At 37.1% G+C, this 21754-nt stretch overlaps 1 protein-coding gene across 1 annotated transcript in view; it reads left to right on the forward strand.

Annotated features, from left to right (window-relative positions):
- The window catches only part of TMPRSS15 (transmembrane serine protease 15), a gene marked incomplete at both ends in the record, with an annotated part of 114529 nt that overhangs the window by 70805 nt on the left and 21970 nt on the right, over window positions 1-21754 (forward strand). Inside the window, 3 exons of the mRNA XM_080822906.1 lie at window positions 3397-3507; window positions 5057-5189; window positions 19670-19765. Of these exons, the coding sequence (XP_080679032.1) occupies window positions 3397-3507; window positions 5057-5189; window positions 19670-19765 (340 nt within the window). The remainder of the gene's footprint in view (window positions 1-3396; window positions 3508-5056; window positions 5190-19669; window positions 19766-21754) is intronic.

Raw genomic sequence — 21754 nt, forward strand, 5'->3', positions numbered from 1 at the left:
CATTTCTTTTTTTATTTTTAACTGACTCTCAGTATACACTAAGACATAATAGTCTTTATTCCCATTCGACAATTAAAGAACCTAAGGCTCAGAAAAAGTAATTTAGTTGCTCGAGGTTGAAAATAAGCGTAAAGAAAATGGCTAAATAGCAGATCAAACCAAAGTCATAAGATTCCAGAGCTTATGTTTAAGCCACCATTCAAACATAAACAAGCATATTTTATCTTCATAATTTGTAGAATCAGTTTCTGTTTTGCAAATCAATAGAGTCACCATTAGCGAATCAATTGCCCAATTTAAAAAAAAGTATTTCTTTGAAATCATACTTTTAAAGATTGCTTTATATTATGTCAACTCTGTTACTAGGGTTCATTCTGATCTTTGAGGCATATTGCTCATTTAACATAAGTTAATTCACTTAATGTTTAACAGATACTACTGATTTCCCACTTTATGCCAGGCATGTAAAGAAGGTGTATGGATATTTCAGTTGGTAAACTGTATATTCATTTTTTTTAAAAGATTTTATTTATCTATTTGATAGAGAGAGAGATCACAAGTAGGCAGAGACACAGGCAGAGAGAGACTTAGAGGGGGAAGCAGGCTCCCTGCTAAGCAGAGAGCCAGATTGGGGCTTGATCCCAGGACCCTGAGATCATGACCTGAGCCGAAGGCAGAGGCTTAACCCACTAGAGCCACCCAGGCACCCCTGTATATTCATTTTAAAGAATGGACTCAATAAGAGTGTAAACAGAAAAAGCTTTCTTTTTCTCCACCTACTTTATTTCAAATCTCCCTTTAGCCCCTGGATATTTCGGGCAGATCTCTTCACTCTCCCAGTTACATTAGGTATTAAATTTTCTTAACTGGGTAATTAAGACTCACTTCTAGATATTAAGATGTAATGTCAAATACAGCATCAAAACTTTAATATAGTCTAGTTCAAAGTTTCTTTTATCTCCCAGTTCTGGTACAAAACTTAGCCTAACAGCTTAAGGTAGAGGAGAGTAGAAATGTTGCCTTTGACTCATTTTTCACCCCCTTTCCCTTCCATCTTGCTGTAGCCATAGTGTCCAAGGAGAAGCAAACAGGAAAATTCTATCACCACTGTATTTTTCTTTTGGCTAGCAGTGGCTCCTGGCCAAATGCTAGCCCTTTTGTAGAACAGAACTGTGGTTTCTTTGGAACATTCCTCTCCTATCCCCTTCCCCAGGACCACTGCACTGTTGGCACGAGTAGTACTCTTCCTAGACTATCTCCTCTAGCCTTACTCAGTGGCTAATCCAGCCCCACCCCAGCTTCTATCTCCACTTTGTGTTGGAGGCTGCTTGTCCTATACGGCAGCTGTCACTCAATTTTCCAGTGTCCATTGGTCAAAAGGAAGGCCATGCACTTTTCCCACATGGAGAAAATGCAGGTTATTTCTACTGCCATCCTCTCTCCTGGCCCCTAACTACCATCAAGGGAAGTTCTAGACTAACTTCTGACTTTAAATTCATTACACCGGGTGTGAACATAAATCTTTATTTGTACAGCTATATGCCCACAAACTTTAAGAAACCAAAGTCACCACCTCCTTTGAAGTTATTCACTATATTTCAGTTTTATCTGATATTTTTTAAAAAGCTGATCATGAAATCAAATTATCTGGCTTTGACCAGCATTTCTTATTATAAAATGGAATAAAATAGAACAGATAAAAATTCAGAGTTGAATAGAATAGAAAAGAACAGAACAGAATAAGGGTATTTAATTTAGTTACACACACACACATGAGTTGAAAGAAAATCTGAAAGCTCTTACATTAATCCCATGGAAGCACCACCCCTTGTGATTCTTTAGTGTAAAAAAATTTCAGGTGAGGAGTGATTGATGGCCTTCCTCCTTTAAGGCAACTCATATGAATTATTGTATTGGAGCTTCCCTCACTTGGTGTGCTGGATGGCACCGTCTTCCCCTCTTCCACTTGAAAATCCTCTTCCTCAAAGACATTATGCATTTTTTTAAGAAAAAAAACTAAAAGAGGATTAGCAGAGTATATATATATACATATATACTGCTGGAAATAGGTGATGGGTATTGGTAATTACCACACCAATTTTGATACCTTTTTTAGTAAGTGTTGTATGTCTACATTTGGTATTTCTTTTTAGAGTGTAACAGTACGTATCAATACTCTCAGATTCAGGGCTACAACCTATTTCTAAAACTATAAGAGTAATTCCTTTCGAGTGACATTACATTTGATCATCATAAATTGAGAAAGTCCATATGGAGATTAATACAGTTCAGTTCTGAAACAACTTCAACAAGAATTGTATCTCCTTGAAAACAATATAATAGTTTATGATTAATACCCACAATAGCTTTCAAAATATAGGTTTCCTTAGGTTTATCAAGTGCTTTTGCTTCCCCATTATAATCATCCTTGTACAATGTAGGGGAAGAAACACCAAGCTTCTCCATACCCAGCCACTATCTCCCTTCTCAGGGAAGCTAAATCCCATGTGGCCTTCAATGGAGATCCTAGTACTGCCATGTAGCTATCCCTCCCAAGTCATAGTTAGAAATCATGTTGAGGGAACAAAACCCACTTGCCCTGAGCAAAACCCTGTAAGATCAAACGGTTCAAGGAAAGAGCAGCATCCACTTTCCTCCAACAATGAATATTTCCTGTAGGCCTATTTTTGTGTCACTCAAATTCTGGAAACCACCAGCTGCCTCTAGATCCATTCAGTTCCTTCCTTGTCCAGCCTCTTCATTTGCCTTCGGATTCTTCACTTGCCAATCACATGCTCGACTGCAACCCTGGTTTACTTGTTTGGAGCTCCATCTTTAAGCTCCTCACAAATTACTGCTGATGCAGGGTTTCCTTTTCTTTGGACTACTTTTCCCCACTGGCCCCACGAACTCACTGTTTCCAGCCTGGTCCAGCTTTGGTCCCACCCAGAGGCAACTTCTACATTTCTCCATAGAATAGGTTTGGATGTATCATTTGGATGGTGAAATCAATAGATGTTTTTATGCTTCTGTAACATTCCAATGTAACGTTTTTATGTTCATTTGGGGTAGACAAGTTTATTGAAGAGACTATCAGAGATTTTGAGGGAGAGGTGTATCCTAAACCTCTCAGCCATCTCTTGGAACTGCTCTGTGCTCTGCTACAAAGATGCCTAAGGTTTTCTCCACACTTATCTCAAGCCACGTCTCTGGCTTTGACACTGGTTTTGCAGAGGTATTCTGAGCAACTAAGTGTATATAGTCTTACCTGATATTAAATCTAGCTCAACCATGCACTGCTATAGAAGGCTGATGTGTAAAGAGGTAGAAAAGGGATGGATATTTGGGATCTATTTGTCTCTCTTCACCCTGTAAATAAATATTTTCTCTCCATAGAGCCCTGCAAAGAAGACTATTTTCAGTGTAAGAATGGAGAGTGTGTTCCACTGGTGAATCTCTGTGACGGTCTTCTACACTGTAAGGATGGTTCAGATGAAGCCCATTGCGGTATGTTCTATTTTGAGGAGAACACTTTTGTCCCTTTAGCCTTTACATTTGGAGTCTACACATGTAAAAAGAAAGATTAGGAATGTGTTTATCAGGATGTGTTTTGGTGCTTTTGGGTATGATCATCCCCCGTGATTTCAGCTCCTCCAATGCTGTTCTGGTTTGGAGAAAAGTTAACACGCAGACCCCTGTTTTTGTTTATTTGTCTACTTACATTTGACTACATTTGGTAATTTTAAGTCTAGGACAACCCACATTCACATCGAAAGCATAAAACACCACAGAGAGTCAGTGGCCTGCACCAGGCCCTCTAGCACTGCCCTTAGTGACTATGATGCCCTGCCCACTGCCTGCATACGGAGACACCCTCATGTTTACTTGGAACTATGTTAGACTTGCTCTTTTGCATTCTTGGTTCTTTCGTACTTATTCTTCCTGCTTTGTTGAGTCTGTAATCTAGCCCACTTCTAGATCTCTATAACGTGATGAGCAATGGTTACTTTTACTATGTTTTGCTTTTATTTCTAAGCAAATGTTTAATGCTACTTATTTTGTGTCCCACACTATAACTGAGCACTGTAAAGCAATCTTAACAGAATAAGAATTAGCTCTTTTTAGCCATGAGAAACCTGGGGCTTGGAGAAGTTAACTGGCTGCCAAAGATCACATACCTAGTAAAGGCTAGAGTTGCCTTTTCAACTTAAGTCTGTCCGATTCTAAAGTCTATGCTCTTATTTTGCTCAGAATAGGGGAAAAAAAAACTGTAAACAATAACATTAATTACAGAATTACAGTATGGTATTTGTGGTGAAACTATCATTGCTCATATTTCACCTGTTTGATAAACTCACTCAACTTGGCCCAGTCCCTACCTGGCCACTCATAGCCTTTATACTGTATCCAACATGCTTGTAAGATGGCGGGGAAGAAGATGGAAACCAATCAACAAAAGAACAAAGCCAAAGAAAATAGTTTCTAGAGAAGGAAGTAGAGGAAAAAAAATGCTTGACGTTGTTTCTGAACTTGAATTTTCCTTCTTTTAGAAATTAAGCTTGTAAGACATGCTCCTCACCAATAATTTTATTTTCTGTTTATTTGCTGTATTGATATGCAATAAACTTCCATATTTCTGCCTTTTCCATTTTTATAATTATATGAAAGAGCAACGTTAAGTCTATCAGATATGTATTTTTCAATTTAGGCCTTCTAATGTACTCTTAAAAATTACGATCAATCTCTAAACTCTAAATGTTAAGAACATTACACATGTACTTTACTATTTTTTTTTTCTTTTGAGGGAGAGAGCAGCAAGGAAGGGGGAGGGGCAAAGGGAGGGAGAGAGAGAGAATCTTCAGCAGGCTCCACCCCCAGTGCAGAGCCTAGCAGGTTCCATCTCAGGACCCTGAGATCATGACCTGAGCTGAAATCAAGACTCGGATGCTTAAACGGCTGTGCCACCCAGGCATCCCAACACATGTTGTTTAGAGCCCATGATTTACTTTTAACGACTTGGGTCAAAATGACCTTCTGTGTGATCACATCTCTTTAGTGCGTCTTTTCAACGGCACACTGAACAACAATGGTTTGGTGCAGTTCAGAATCCTGAGTACGTGGCATGTAGCTTGTGCTGACAACTGGACCACCCAGATTTCAAATGATGTCTGTCAGCTGCTGGGACTAGGGTAAGTAATTCTACTCAGCTCTGTTTTAAGAGATTCTCAAACTTTTTTATTGGTATTGAATTGGGTTTATTAAGACATTTTTAAATTTACGGCAGTTATGAATTTAGAAAACACATGTGAGCAAAAGGAAGAAAATAAAAATCTTGAGTAACACCATTTTCAAAAAACATTTCAAAAACAACCACTGTTAATAACCTTTTTATAAATATGATATAAATATAAGTATATAAAAATAATGTCTTGTAAAATCATACAAAATGTTATATTCTGCTGTTTTATAGCTGACTTACACAGCATTTCTCATGCCATTACACATTTTCTATAGATTATCAAAGAAAATGAAATATTCTATGTTATACTATATCACCAGATATATACCATATACAAATATATATATATATATATATATAAAAAATATATCACTAACCACACAGGTCCGTAGAGAACATGCGATTGCTATATCTTTGCAACATTTCCACAATAATTTCTTTGGAAAATCTGTAGCAGTATAATTACTGTGAGAAAAGGTATACAAAATTTCAAGATTTTTTGAAGTTGCTTAATGAAAGTGATAATTCCATATTAACGATGCACCTAAAATTTATTATAGTTCCAGTCTGTCATAATATATTACATCAAAAATACAAGTTCACCATATTCATTTTTTTTACTTTCCCATCAATCTCAAAAGTAATGAGCTTTAAAATAGAAGGAAATCATAGTGATAATCTTCTTTTAAGTTGTATAATCAACTCTAATATAGCATTCTGGTCCTTTGGTATTCGTGATTTGGGAGATTTAACCAAATTAGATCATGGATGGTTATTTTATCACTTATAGTACTATATTATTTGCTAGTCTGTCCTGTCATATTAAATGATAAAATCTATAAATACAGAAACTATGACTGTTTTATCCATTACTGAATGCTAATATTCAGACTTACGATTGTCTCAAAATATAGATATTAAAAACATATTTAAAGCAATAAATTATTCATTACATACAAATATATGTGCATATAAAATAGAAATATCTAGCTATTTAAATGGTCAAAGTTGTTCTACTATAAATCATTATCATTTTCCTTCTGTCCTGATGGGGATTGATTTTCTAATTCATCCTAAAAATTTTGTATAAAGTGAAAAATTCAACATCCACACATACCCTCAGCATTTGACAATTATCTCAACTGTTCCTAGTTCATCAAAATCAAAGGTAATTGATTGCTTTCTTTATAAGGGGCCCTTCTTTCTAGTAATAATCATATAGTCTTCCTGCTATAAACAGATTTTCAAAATTTATTTCAAAATGTTTATTTTTTTAACCCAAGACAAATAACCATAGGTCTTGATGTAATCTATAACGGCTATTTAATTTCTAGTAGACTAGGAGAGTTACATTGTACATTAATACCAATCTAGTGCCTAACCACCACATATAGGTATTTTACCATAGGAAAATGTGCTGAGTTCCCATTCAGAGTGTCAGAAATGCCCCATAATTTCTTGCAATTTGAATTGAGAGTTCTCAACTTCCTTTACTTCCTAAAATGCTGTTCATTCAGAATGTGAACTCTCTAGCTTTAAGCCTCATTCAAGTGATGTCAACCTCATCAGGAAATCAGATTCCTTAAAGAGCAAAGGGAGGATGTGAGCTTTATCACCCTTTATGTAAATAATCCTCAATTTGATTTATATGCATTAAACGGAGACTTCCTGCACTTTATATATATTAGTTTCTATAATACATTATAGCTTGCATTCTAACAAAAATTCTTTCAACATGGGAAACTTTGAGACATAAAGAGGCTTGGAGGAAGGTAAGCTGTGGAGGGAATAATGTTTTTTTGATGAAGGGTCAACAAAACTTTGAAACTGAAAGTTGTTTACTTATCCTCACTTCAAGAAAAGCACAGGATAAGTGGCATTGATTCCAGATTCCTACTTTAATGTTGACTTTAGTTCAATAGTAAGTTCACACAAGTGAGCCCCTAGGAAGTCATTTGCTTTCACTACTGAATTTGTCAGTAATTCTTAGGAATTGTTTTATAGACTCAGGAATTTAGTAAAGATTAAGCTAAAGCGATTGGTAACTGAGCTTGTTTCCACAAGTGATGAATCCACATACTCTGGATGATGGAGCTTGTGTTCCAATTCACCGTCTTTTTATCTAGGCATCATTGTATGGTTATAGACACAGGAGGTTCTTTTTTTCATTCTGGTTGTGAATCTTAACTGAAGAGTTTCCCGGAGGACATATGGGGTCAAGATGAATCATTTATAGAAACCAAAATATCAATATCTTCACTGATAGAAGTTCTTAAAATTTGAATGAAATACATTGGCGATTCCTACAATTGCATGAAAGAGTGTATTACAAAGGAAAATATCTTTATTACTTTTTAACAGTTGCTAATAAAAATGTATTATTTTGATTACTTCTGGATCAGAAATTTAAGCATTTGCAAAGACATTGTGTCTGTCCCATGGATGGGTAAAACATGGTTTTTGCTTTAAATACGGTGGGAACAGACACATAAAAAGATAATGACAATGTAACATGATAAATACAATGTCCTAGAAGAGACCCACTCACTTCGGGCATGTCAGGGAAGGCATTCTAGAAAACAGGTTGAGCTGAGTGAATGACAGTACACAACTGTGTACTATCTATTTACATGTTTCTCCCAGCCAGATTTTATACTCTCTAGTTCACTGACCTCATTTCCTATGAATCACAGTCCTTCCAGCAGGAGACAGGGACAAAGAACTAGATTTTTTAGTGTGTATCAAGCAAATCCCACTGCCTTAAATACAACATTTTTGATGAAGGTCAGGCACTTGCTTTCTTCAGAAATGAGTCAGGTAATCTCTGCAAAGACTTTAATCTTTGGGCCTACACTTATTAAATAGTCTCTGTAGTGCTCTAGTAATTGAAGGAAAGTTATAGCCTTAATGAGAATGTGTCTAGACTGGTGTATGGTAACCGAAAGAAAACTTAGTGAGTTTAAAATGATGTGTTTGGTACAGTGGAAAGTAATTTAGGAGTCAATTTATTAAAAAGGCACTGTAGTCTCTCAAGATTATTTATGCAGATAGGGTACAAAATGCAATTCCCCGAAGACTCTAGTAAATCATATGAGGCAGATTTCATCAGCCTTCCCTCTTTTAAATGAAACATTTTCATTCTCTGCCATTTATAGCATGCATAAGTAAAAAAGTACTTTAAATAACACTTTCATGTCCCTGATCAAAGTATGAAAGAAAACATTTTACAGCAGTGCAAGGATAAATGTTAAAGAAATTTAAGGTAGTGATTTTTAAAACATTTCCTAGGAAAGTACCGTACCTCATTACTAACCCAATAAATGAACTACGTGGTTGACTTGTCTTGCTAAGCCATTTAAAAACTACAAGTCATCAAGTCTGTACAGCTTCACAGAATTTAGGAAATACTAACGTCTTAAAGATAGAGTCGAGTATACATGCCCCTATTAGGCTGCTTATGAGGAGCTGCTGTTAATTTTTAAATCCTATAATAGTTCTATGCAAGATACCTTCAGTTCAAATGTGAAAAGCCTCAGGTTGAGTCTCTCATTCCCAATCCAAAATAAGAAATGGAATTACTTCTTCCATTTCAGAGGTGTTTTGAAACTGCAGGGGAGTTGGGGGTAAAATGTTGTTTTTATTAGCCTTCCAAATAATCATAGCATTAATGATGTAATATCCTCTATAGGCACCACCACAGATTTGTATCCACAATTAAACACTGGGTCCTGGAAAACTGAAACTAGAACCTGTGTTTCATAGTAGTTTTAAAAATTGGTAGACAAGAAGTTTTCCTGCTCTTGTCCATACTTCCTGTCATTGTCCCCAAATTTTCAACTATGTAGGAAAAGCTTTAACACAAAACAACAACAAAGATAAGGTACAGGAATTAGTAGAAAAAATTTAACTACTAACTTCTACTTTATTTGTTTTGGTATTTGCTAACTTCACAAAGAAAAAATTAAATACTATTTTCTATTATTTTCAATTTCTAATTTGAAAGTGTAGCACCAAAGGAAAATTTTTATCATATTATTAGCTATTTTCCTAGAGTGAGATGGGGTGGGGCAGGTTGTGGGCAAGGTGGTGGAAAAATTGTATTCTGCTTGGTTTAATTGACCAAGCGAAAGCGTTCTTCATTTACCCGATATACAAACTATAACTCTGATATTTTTCCTATTTTAAAATTAGAAAAGAATTAACTAAAAATAAGTAAGGAGAAAACAATTACAGCAACGCATAGTATTTTTATAACTTTCTAAGATTCGTATTTAGTAAGCTTATTATTCACCATATTATGAAAAGTGCAGTAGCTAGAACATTCTATCTGCTATGGGCAAGGGAGTGAAAGCAAGTGTACCACTGACTAGTAATTAAAGAGTTTGGTCAGCAGCCCCTAAAACTGGTTATAGTTAAAATCACCTGGTCTTTTACCCAGACATTTGGATTCAGTGTGGTCCACGGTTTTTGACGTTGGGTTCTTAGGACCAAACTAGCAGCATCTGCAAGCCTGGAATGCATTTACAGAAATGCAAATTCTGGAGTTCCACTGGGGACCTATTCATGGGCAAGTCTAGGGTAGAATTGGCAAACTGTATTTGTGAAAGAGCCCTTCAGGTGATTCTAATGCTAAAGTGTGAGAACTGCAATCTGGGGTAGGCTTTCTTAACCACTTTTGCATGCCATGGACACTTTTGGCAGTCTACTGAAACTTACCAACCTCTTCTTAGATTTGTATATTTAAGAGTAAAAAATAAAACACACATAATTGCAAAGGAAATTAACTTCCTTAAAAAATAACTGTCAACGGGCACCTAATGGCCCAATTGGTTAAGCATCGAACTCTATTTCAGCTGAAGTTCGTGAGATCAAGACCTGCAAGGGACGCCCCATGCCGAGCATAGAGCCTGCTTGAGATTCTCTCTCTCTCCCTCTGCCCCCAGCCCCCGCAACTCACGGACACTCTCTCTTTCCAAGAAAAAAAAAAATTGATAAAAAAAAATAACTAGCAAAATATTATAATATCACATAGTGATATGTATTTATTTAGGTTTTGGATAAGATATGTTGGTGGTTGGCTCTAATGATTACTATAAGACAAAAATGAGCATAAATTATATTTTTAGATGTGTGCACCAACTGTAATGTTTGCTTTGGTGACAAAATTATAGGTGTTGCTATCAGTGTGACTGATGATAGTGACTATCAGTCACCTACATTTGTGTAAGAAAGGAAGATACATTTCAATTAAAAGTTAGCAAAAGTTGGGACGCCTGGGTGGCTCAGTTGGTTGGACAGCTGCCTTCGGCTTGGGTCATGATCCCAGCGTCCTGGGATGGAGTCCCACATGGGTCTCCTTGCTCAGCGGGGAGCCTGCTTCTCCCTCAGCCTCTGCCTGCCACTCTGTCTGCCTGTGCTCCACTCTCTCTTTCTCTCTCTCTGACAAATAAATAAAATCTTAAAAAAAAAAAAAAAGTTAGCAAAAGTTAATATGTAACTATTTCTTATCTAATTACAAACCCCTTACTTATTATCACAGACAAGTAGCTTCACAGACCTCAGACCTAGGCTAGTGTGAGGCCTAGAGATCTTGGGTCTTTGCAGAGTCCCAGGTGATTTTGGCGGGGTAATCTTGTCATCTCAAAGGAACCCATGAACTTTTGTGTACTTGTTTCAGTAGAAAACAGAGAACTTGTATAAAACATCTCTAAAGTCTGGCAGTTTGATTTCATCTGGTATCAAAAACAAAATAAAGTGAAATGAAACAGAAAATCAAATTTTTCTTTCTCTCTTTTTTTTTTAATTTTTTTAAAAGATTTTATTTATTTGACAGACTGATCACAAGTAGGCGGAGAGGCAGGTAGAGAGAGGAGGAAGCAGGCTCCCCGCTGAGCAGAGAGTCTGGTGCAGGGGCTCCATGCAGGGCTGGATCCCAGCGTCCTGAGATCATGACCTGAGCCGAAGGCAGAGGCTTTACCCACTGAGCCACCCAGGCACCCCTCTTTTTTTTTTTTTTTTTAATTGAAACCAGCTTGAGGACCATCTCTGACTAATCCAGGGGACTCCTTAATTTGTCTTTCTGACACCAGTCTATTTTGGCTTCTCTAAAAAAAAAAACTTTCTTGTCCAGTAGATCAAAACAAATGTGGAGAGCTTAAAGAAATCTCTGTAAGAAGGACGTCATTAAAAAGGAAAAAAAAAAAAAAAATCTGTTGCTTGGTTTTCACCAACCACACCCTGATATTATTGCTTTCTCTGAAAAATGCATTCCTGATTTCTCTCACTAAGAATTTGAAAACAAATTATTGGGAATTAAGAGACTCTTTTATATGAAATGTCATATTCATATTGATACAATTCAGGGAGAATTCTCACTGTCTCTAATTCTTATTTTGACTTCTACTCTAATGGATATTTTGTAATCCCAGAGAGATTTATGTGGCAAGGAAACTGTTGAGACTATAATCATACATATAAAGGAGTAAGAAAATATCTTTTATGTTTGGCACAACTATGAATCATCTACCGATAAATTTTCTACAACATATAGCTATTTGGTCTATAAAAGTCTGGTACAGACTTTTTTTTTTTAAACTCAAAAACTGTTTTTTACTCAATCCATTATATACAAGCCAAAATCCTTTATCATTTCCTTAGATCCTTGTTTTTGAGGAAGTTTTTTGTTTGTTTGTTTGTTTTATTTAAATTCAAGTTAATTAACAAAAAGTGCAGACAGCCAAATGCAGAAGAATGAAACTGGACTACTTTCTCACACCATGCCCAAAAATAAAGTCAAAATAGATGAACGACCTAAATGTGAGACAGGAACCCAACAAAATCCTAGAGGAGTACACAGGCAGCAACTTCTTCGACCTCAGCCGCAGCAAATTCTTGGCTAGATGTGCCTCCAAAGGCAAGGGAAACAAAGGCAAAAATGAACTACTGGGACTTCATCAAGATAAAATATTTTGCACAGCAAAGGAAACAATCAATGAAACTGAAAGGGAAACTATGGAATGGGAGAAGATATTTGCGAATGACATATCAGATAAAGGACTAGAATCCTTAGATCATGTTGTGAGGAATTTTCTATATTCTAAAACAGAACTAGTAGAGAACAGGAGAAAACTTTTGCCCTGTGAAATGAATAACAAAAGTTTTCTTGTTCATTTTATTTCCTGTCTAAAAATAATTTCCAATCCAAAACCTGTAAATAATGCTATATATTCTATGAGATCAGGGGCCGTTTTGAATAAAATTGATAAGAGCGAATAGAATATACTCTTTGTCCCTTTCTTTAATTTTTCCTTCTTCCTCTTTCCCTTATTTTCATTCTTCCTGATTTTTTGCTTCCTTCCTTTCTTTCCTAGTCCCTTTCTTCTTTTCTCATTTCCTTTGATTTTCTTCCTTTCTTTATACTCTTACCTTTTCAAAAAGAAATTGAGGTGAATAACAAAGGGTATGTGCAATAATATTAATAGAATAGTAGCTGAAAATAAGGTCTGAAGAAATAAAGAGGCAAATCTATAAGACATACAGGAACAAAACAATTACTAGTATTTGTGCCTGAGCTTCCTGGAAACCTGTGCAAAAAGGAAAACGTTAAAAATTGTGTCACTTTAATTATGAGATAGGATAAATGCTCCCAGTTCCATAGGGGAGACAGACACTAAATTCTTTTTTTTTTTTTTTAAGATTTTATTTATTTATTTCAGAGAGATTGAGTTCATGAGCAGGAGGAGAACAGAGTGAGAAGGAGAAGCAAACTCCCCACTGAGCAGGGAGCCTGAAGTGGGGCTTCAATCCCAGGACCCTGGGATCATGACCTGAGCTGAAGGCAGATGCTTAATTGACTGAGCCTCCCGGGTGCCCCAGAGACACTAAATTCTAAAGGAAGTTCTCCATGCATGTCCTTATAAAGTAATAATGCATTGAACAAATACGTGCACTGATGCATCCCAATGTTTACAGCAGCTTTATCGACAATAGCCAAATTATGGAAAGAGCCCAAATGTCCATCAACTGATGAATGGATGAAGAAGAGGTAGCATTTATATACAATGGAACATTACCCAGCCATAAAAAAGTGAAATCCTGCTATTTGCAATGACATGGATGGAGCTAGAGAGTACTATGCTAAATAAATTAAGTCAATTAGAGAAAGACAAATACCATATGATTTCACTTATGTGTGGAATTTGAGGAACAAAACAAATGAATGTGGGCCAGGGAAAAGATAGGCAAACAAAGAAACAGACTCTTAACTATAGAGAACAAACTGAGGGCTGCTGGGAGGGACATAGGTGGGAGAGATGGGTTAAATGGGGGATGGGGATTAAGGAGGGCACTTACTGTGATGAGCACTGGGTGTTATATGTAAGTGATGAATCACTAAATTCTGCACCTGACACTAATATTACACTGTATGTTAACTAACTGGAATTTATTTATTTATGATTTTATTTATTTATTTGACAGAGAGAGAGATCACAAATAGGCAGAGTGGCAGGCAGAGGGAGAGGGAGAAGGAGTTTCTCTACGGAGCAGGGATCCTGATGCAGGGCTCGATCCCAGGACCCTGAGACCATAACTTAAACCAAAGGCACACGCCTAAGCACTGAGCCACCCAGGTGCCCCAACTAACTGGAATTTAAATAAAAACTTGGAAAAAAAGAAATATGTGCACTGAAAAAAACCTCATAGTAAATGTAGAGGTATATGTCATATGCCTCTTACCCAAAAATAAATAAACTCCAATGGCAGCTAAGAAACTATAGTTGCAAATGAGTCCAGGATATAGTATAGGGGATTAAGACCACATTCTCCACGATGTTCACCATTAAGGATCCTGTGTCTGACAATCTTCCCTAAGTATTACTTCTCTCAGCCACATTTGAGGTAGGAAATGCCAGGAATTTGTTTCCTTCCTAATACCATTCCATCTGTGGGATAATACAGAACAGCTACCGGACTGACCCATTAATTTCTCTCTTCTTCTTAATACAATAGCTTGGGCAAAGGAGGAGAATTGATTAGGTGAAAATAATTTTTTCTATTGGCATTTTTCCCCTTCTGTGTATCACAAGATCTTAGGAGTTGAGGTCAGAAAATCTAAAAATAATTCAGCTTACCTATTTGCTAAGCTATGGTAGTGTTGGGGACTGCTAGGTGTGTTGTGATAAATGTGGTCAAGGAATAAGCAATGTTAGCTGAAATGTGTCCAATACAGTCATGCCGTTTACCCAACTGCCCACATGCCCTGACTCTGAGTAGGATGTTTTGCCATCCTTTGCCTCAAATCCCTTTCATCCTCCTTTCCCCTGCCTATTCAAATGCTCTCCCCACCTTCTGCCCTGCCAAATCAATCCCTTGCTTTCCCAACAATCTGTAAAAGAAGGTCCATCCTTCTCTAAAACCCTTTTCAGACTAATCCCACCTGGCTCCATTCATGACTTAAGCCTTGTGGGGTGTGAAATGAGCCGCAGTGCCTGACTGCAGCATTTGCAGTATTTGTTATTATTCTGTTTAGCTTTAGTGTGTCCAACAGCTTAACAGGTCCCTACCTAAGCTCTTGCTTCCGGGAGGGATTCTTATCAGGGCAAATACAGTCTGGGGAGCAAGACAAAATAGGAAACCCAAACAGGCCTGAGAAAAGACACAGATTTAATACTGTACAAGACCCTCCAGCATAGCCTTCTTATGCTCCCTAGAATCCATCTCTGCGTGTGTTTTTATATTCCATATAGGACCTTAAAAATAATGATTGATGGTGGGTTGCATTTGTAGGCTTCTTTTCTCACATAGAATAAGGTTTTCCTGAAGCCAGGGGAGCCCTCTGAGGAGACATAACCTATACAAATGGTAATAAAGGTTTAGAAAGAGGTAGTCAGGAGGCATTAGTGTGTCACAAGGTAATGCCATACGGGCATGTTTCTATGTGATACCATATTTCTACAGATTCCAAACAGCTGTGCAAATGTGTGGTAGAGCTATCTAAATCTGCAGAGCTAAAATTTTTAGGCTTTAAAAAATGCAAACTCTCAGCCAGAATCTTGACAGAGTGCCTCTCTAAACATCAAAAATGAATTTTGTTGCAAGAAAAGGAAACTGAGGCAGGGAGCGATTCAGTGACACACTTCAACTGCAGAACTTAATGTAGCTTATTCTTTCTCAATTCAATTTTTCAGTCAATCTGAGATTTTGTTTTCCAAAAATAAATGGTGATAATAAAAGGTTGCTAACCTTTCATGTTGCCAGGAACATCTTAAATATATTTTATTGTCTCCATCATTTCTTCAAAATAAGAAATAGTTGAATAGTTTACACTTTCTCTGCGGCTTATGTTCTATTTACTGTGACTACAAACTGGAATAAATTGTGTTCAGTCCGGAAAAGGATGTGTTCAATTTGGCAGGACTTTAAATGCAAGTAATCGGTCCCAAATTAAATTCCAAATTCTAGCATCCAGTACTGACACTTGGAAATGTTGTATGACCTGATGGCTCTAGACATCGTTCTTGGGCTGCTGACATCAGTATGTACAACACAAATTTAATTTCATGAATACTTAATAATTTTCTTTCCAAAAGAATGTTTCAATTATTCTATTCTGTATTCTATATTCCAAAGAATAAATCTGTAGTATTAATTGCAGTCTGTTTCCTCATGTGAGTTTGAGACTTAACATGGAAATGTAAAGAAGACAATCTCAGAATACAAACTTCATGTCCTTTTTTTTTCCATGTGCATGTATAATCTTTATTTTTTCCCTCTGCCAGATAGTGAGAACATCACAATGGAACAGCATTGAACAATTCAAGGGTAGAAGTATTAACATTTACTAAATATTCTTTATCTTTAAAGCTTTGCCTCTAGTCTTTTTTTTTTCTCCTAGAATAGGCTTATGTTAAAAATTTACCTGCCAATCCCATCATAGTATGCCAGTGGTAAGTGTGTAATAAATAGATACTAGATTTTTAAAAATGTATTTATAAATAATATTTCAATATTTTTTCAATTTAATTTTGTCCAAATTTTATTTTGAATTTCCAGAGATATTAATGCAACTTCTCATGGCTTGTATTAAAAGAGCTAGTGGGAGTGCCTGGCTGGCTCAGTCAATAGAGCATACAACTCTTGATCTCTGGCTCATGAGTTAAGTGTAGAGCTTACTCATTTAAAAAAAGAAAGGGGGGGGGCGGGGAATCTGGGTGGCTCAGTTGGGTAAGGGGGTAAGCTGCTACCTTCTGCAGGGACTCTGCTTCTCCCTCTCCCTCCCCCCAACTCTCTCTCTCAAATACAATCTTAAAAAAAAAAAAGGAGAGAGATAGTCAAGGGATAGAATATAAAACAGGTAGAGATAATGGAAAAGTGTTAAATCCCCATCTCTGTCTGAGATATATATAAATTTTTTTTTAAGATTTTCCTTATTGGGGCGTCTGCGTGGCTCAGTGGGTTAAAAGCCTCTGCCTTTGCCTCAGGTCATGATCTCAGGGTCCTGGGATCAAGCCCCACGTCGGGCTCTCTGCTTGCCAGGGAGCCTGCTTCCCCCTCTCTCTGCCTGCCTCTCTGCCTACTTGTGATCTCTGTCTGTCAAATAAATAAATAAAACCTTTAAAAAAAAAAAAGATTTTACTTATTTATTTGAGAAAGAGAGAGTGCAGGTGTGACCCAGCAGTGGGATAGCAGAGTGGAAGGAGCAGGGGGAGAAAAAAGGAGGAGAGGCAGAGGCAGAGGGAGAGAGAGAATCTCAAGCATTTTCCCTGCTGAGTGTGGAGCCCAACAGGGAGATCATGACCAGAGCCAAAACCCAGAGACTGAAGCTTAACCAACTGAGCCACCCAGGTGCCCCTCTGAGATATATTTTTAATGAATTACCCTTGATGTCCCCCTATGTCACTATGAATATTGTCAAATTACCAAACTAAAACAGTTTAGTATGGAGTTTGATGACCTTTATTCAAGGGAAAACAATCTACCCATCAGAGGAGCGCCTCACAAGTCTCAGAGTAGCCTTTCTGAGTGATTTCTGCCAACGGGGAGGGTTTTTGCTTTGTTTTGCTTTGTTTTTAAGGAGAAAATTGAATTTTATTATTGTTCCTTACTTGTTTCAAGGGGGAGTTTACAGACTGTTAGAAAAGGCGACAGGGCGTGATTGGCTAGGAGGTCGGGGATTTCCTTACAAGTTTAGCAGGTCCTGTTTTCCAGGGTAAAGTAAGCTAGCCAAAGCTGAGTTGGAAGATTGTCTATTAAGATTCCTTGACAGTGAGGCCTTTCCTGTGTGGGCTGACAGGTTTAGATCTGTGAAGTGGGCTGGGCCATTGCTGTGGCCTCCATTTTGTGGGCCCTGAAATAATGAATTCACTTTATCAGTGCCTTAAACAGATTGCCTATCAAATAACTAGAAGTCATGTTGGAAGCCAAAAAGCAGACCCCCGAATGAGTGAAAAATAGACATTATATTTGGCATTGACAGGGGTTCCCAGACTTGGCAACCATCAAAATCACCCTGAATGTGTTAACAGACAGATGGCTGGGCCCCAACCCCAGGATTTTTGATGTGGGGGTGAGGGGTGTGGGGAGTGGGTCTGGAGTGCAGCTGGGCAATTTGCATTTCTAATATATTCTCTGGAGGCTCATGCTGCTTGCCTGAAGAACATACTGTGGAAATCCTTGAGTCGGGAACATAGAAAACTACCTAGAAGAATATCCAACACGGGTAGGAATTCGGCAGAATAATGATACTAAGATTTTTTTTTTTTTTTTTTTTTTGGTATACTGAGAATATTGTTGCAGGAATTTTCTGCCTTTAGTGCCCATCGTTCTTGGTCACACCACTTGGAAGAATTGAGAGGTAGACCAGACCAAGAGTGGTGGCAGGCTGCAAAGCAGTCTGTTGAGCAATAATATAAAGCTCGTTGTGGGGGCAAAGAGTTGCCCTGACCCAGAGAATTCCTGGTTTCTATACTCTCCACCGCTTTTTGGGTTTTATGTCTATTTTGTTTTCTGAACTATAACAAATATATTTTAGATAAATACTTAAATAAGATGATGCTTCTGCTTACCTGGAGGGAATGCCTTCATCTTTAAAACTAACAGGAACAGCACTCATTCTCCCTTTGGCAAATTCATTTCAGGTGTTATTAAATGAATAGTCAATGATTTGTGTGTTAGATTTACTTTTATCTGTTTATAAAGTGAAAGTGCAAGATGCTGAATTCTGGGGCATTAATTCTGGGGCTCCCTTGTTCCAGTTCTGTGCTCAGTGGATAAAAGGTATCAGACAAACCCTTTCAGTGTTTTTAGGATATTGTCTCATCTGAAAGAGACTGGAAATACGCTCAACTTAGTTCTTTTCTTCTTCTTGATCATAATAGCTATAAATGTTCCTTGGAAATTCCCTGTACACAGATAGAAAAGGGTCAGTGTTGGCTATAGTGTGGGGAAGACACTGGAGCTTCTTTTGAAGAGGCAATGGGTAGACCCTTTCGGTTATTGTAAAGGATAAACTATCATCTCCCTGTATCAACTCCCAGTAGAAGTTTGCAGCAATCAGGATGTTTCCAACCTAAAAGCATAGTTTTCTATGTGAGGATTAAAATCTGAAATAAATGAAAGGCAGGAAACAAGCTTAGGAACTGAGACACTAAAAGTTTCCAGTTAAGCCTAGGGAAGAGAGTCAGGATAACAGAGAAAAATCTTTAATTATGGTTCACAGTCGAGAGCATGGGTGTAACATGTTTTCAGGGATAAGAAAGATCAGTAACTTAATAATGTCTCTTGTCACATGGAGATTGTCTGTTTCTCCATCCCACCCTGGCCCTTGTGTTGACACTTGGAGGTGCAGGCTACATAATCTCTTTTTAGAGTAATCACAAAGCTTCTGGCTTTACATTAGGGCTAGGTAGACCTTGAATTGAAGGAAATATCAAGAACAAAGAAACATTTGGAAAAGCAAACACTGAAGATATTCTTTTTCTAGCTTGTTTTTAGGCTACATGCATTTTTTAAAAGACGATTACACTCGACAGGAAAAAGGTTTAATAAATTATGGTGCAGGAATTCTGTGAGGTTGTCATTAAAAGTGATCATTATGGAAATTATTGAATAACATAGAAGAGTCAAATGAAAAAAATCAGATACCCAAGTAATATATATTCACTATTTTAACTTTGTTACGTAATATATGAGTGTGCAAACAATCAGAGATTTACACAAAAATTAAAATTACATTTCATGTCATTATGGACAATTCTACTGATTTGTACCATCTCTTAGATAGCAAAACACTTGAAGTTTTATATTAAAATGTTAGTCTTTTTGTATGGAATCCCATGATTTTTTCCAATGTCTACAACATTAAAGAACTAGAAATTTATGTTTTAGGTCTTTGTTTGTGCTTTTGGTTTGTCTTTACGTGTCTTTCCTTAGGAGTGGAAACTCATCAATAGCAGTCTTCTCTACTGGAAGTGGACCATTTGTAAAATTAAGCACAGCACCTAATGGCAGCTTACTACTAACACCAAGGTAAGTCCCAAAATCTGGTCTTGGACTAATCGTACAAGGGCTGGAAAGAAGATGGATTTTGAAACTGGTCAGATTTAATGTCACCACATACTAGCCATATTAGCTTGAAAGTTATTTATATATTTATTTTATTATTCAGGTAATCTCAAATAGTACCTAATTGATCATATCCAATAACATTGACTAACTCTCATGTATATTGTAATACAGTCAAATGAAATATTGCATATATATAATCAGGCAGCTCACCGACAGAGAGTCAATAAATTTTACTTCTATGTCTTTTCTATCCTTACCTTCAGATTCATAAACAAGTAAACCCCCAAAGAAAATAATTGTGAGAGTTGGGATAAGTAAGTCCACTGTTGGTCTGACTAAAGAGGGTGACACAAATTAACTATCAACTATCAAGAGAAGAGAAAGGAGGGGAAAGTCATAGTATTTAGCAAATAATACATGAACATAAAGTGAAGGAGACCAGACTTCAGTTGTACCTGCATATTCTCTTTTACTCTTTAAAATTAGGTTCATTTTTTATAGCGTTTACTAATGTTTAAAAAGAACATTCTTCCTGTATTCAAAGATAGGTTTTAACTTACATTATGTCATTTCTCCTGTTTGGCCATTAATGATACTTTTTGCTGAAATGGGCTTTTGAATTTTGCAGTTCTATTAAAGGCCAGCTGTGGTGGCAGGGGGGCGGGGGGGCGGGGGAGACAGTAACTTCAAGAAGCCGCCGTGACTACTGACAAAGATTTAAGACGTCATTGCTGGTGCATTAGCTTGCAGTTCTTTGAATAACGCACTTAATGGTGAAAATGAAATTATGTAATTATTCAACTATTCATGAAAAGTTATCATATCTGTGAACTCAACCAGTAAAACGAATTGATAAAGGAGTATTTTTAGTGCCAAGGACTTTGCAATTGAATGTTTCATATGAATGTTTGCTGGGCCTTGACTGATATTATGAGTCTCATAGGGGGTAAAGCAGAGCATTTTCAAGTGAGAAAGCAGATTTCTAGATTTCCTTCTATAAGCATGTCTAAACTTCCATTAACATTATAGATCTTGAGCAGTTTGCACACTGAAAATTTATTTGTACCTTGTAGGCATTTAAGAATAAGAAAAAGAACAAAAGAAAAATATTTTTTAATATTATCTCAGTCATGCGCATGTTTCAGAGCAGAAGTTCGTTATGCCATGCTCATCAACAAAATGCCAGTATCACTGATGTCCCTACTGTCTGTAGGCTTATGTTACTCAAAAGAGTTCTATGACTGAGTATTGCTCTACTCTAAGGCAGAGGGAACAGAAGCGTGTTATCTGTAAGTGACTTGGACAAGTTTTCAAAGCCTGGGCAACCCCACATCCCTCTGCTTTTCCACTCTACCTCGCAATCTTCTAAATTCCCCAAGGCAACAGCTCAGGTTAAATAGCACTTCTGGAAAGGAGAAAGAAAGAAAGAGCATATTCTTTTCAACAACAAAAAAAAGGCCATGTTGTTGGGCAGGTATTTGGAGAAAAAATAGTTTGTTTTGTCAATACTGTGGCTATAAACCCATCCATTTATATCACAATAGTGCCCCACAGGGCTGAGAGAAAGACACAGGATCGTGGCATTGTCTTTCTTCAAGTCCAGAGGGCTAAATTAGCTAGGATTCCAGGGCCAAAGGCCAGGACCAGAATTCTATTTCCATCCAAACTCTCTAGATACACCTGGACGAAGTGTGGATTCACTGCTCTTTCTAACCAGAGACTAAGCAATTTACTTCTCTACACTGAGACAATGCATTTGTGTTTGTGCCTGAAAAGTCCGCCTAACTGAAATGCGTGGAGAATGAATGGGAAGTTCAGTTCCATTTTCCAGTTAACTTAATAGTTACTTTAATTTTAAAAGTTTATTAAACTTTTTATTTATTATTTATTAAACTTTTAAACTATGCTTGCTAAAAACAATTTCAGCAGTTTTGCACACACCACAGAGTA

Source organism: Martes martes (assembly GCF_963455335.1).
Source record: "Martes martes genome assembly, chromosome: 1".
Taxonomy (NCBI): domain Eukaryota; kingdom Metazoa; phylum Chordata; class Mammalia; order Carnivora; family Mustelidae; genus Martes; species Martes martes.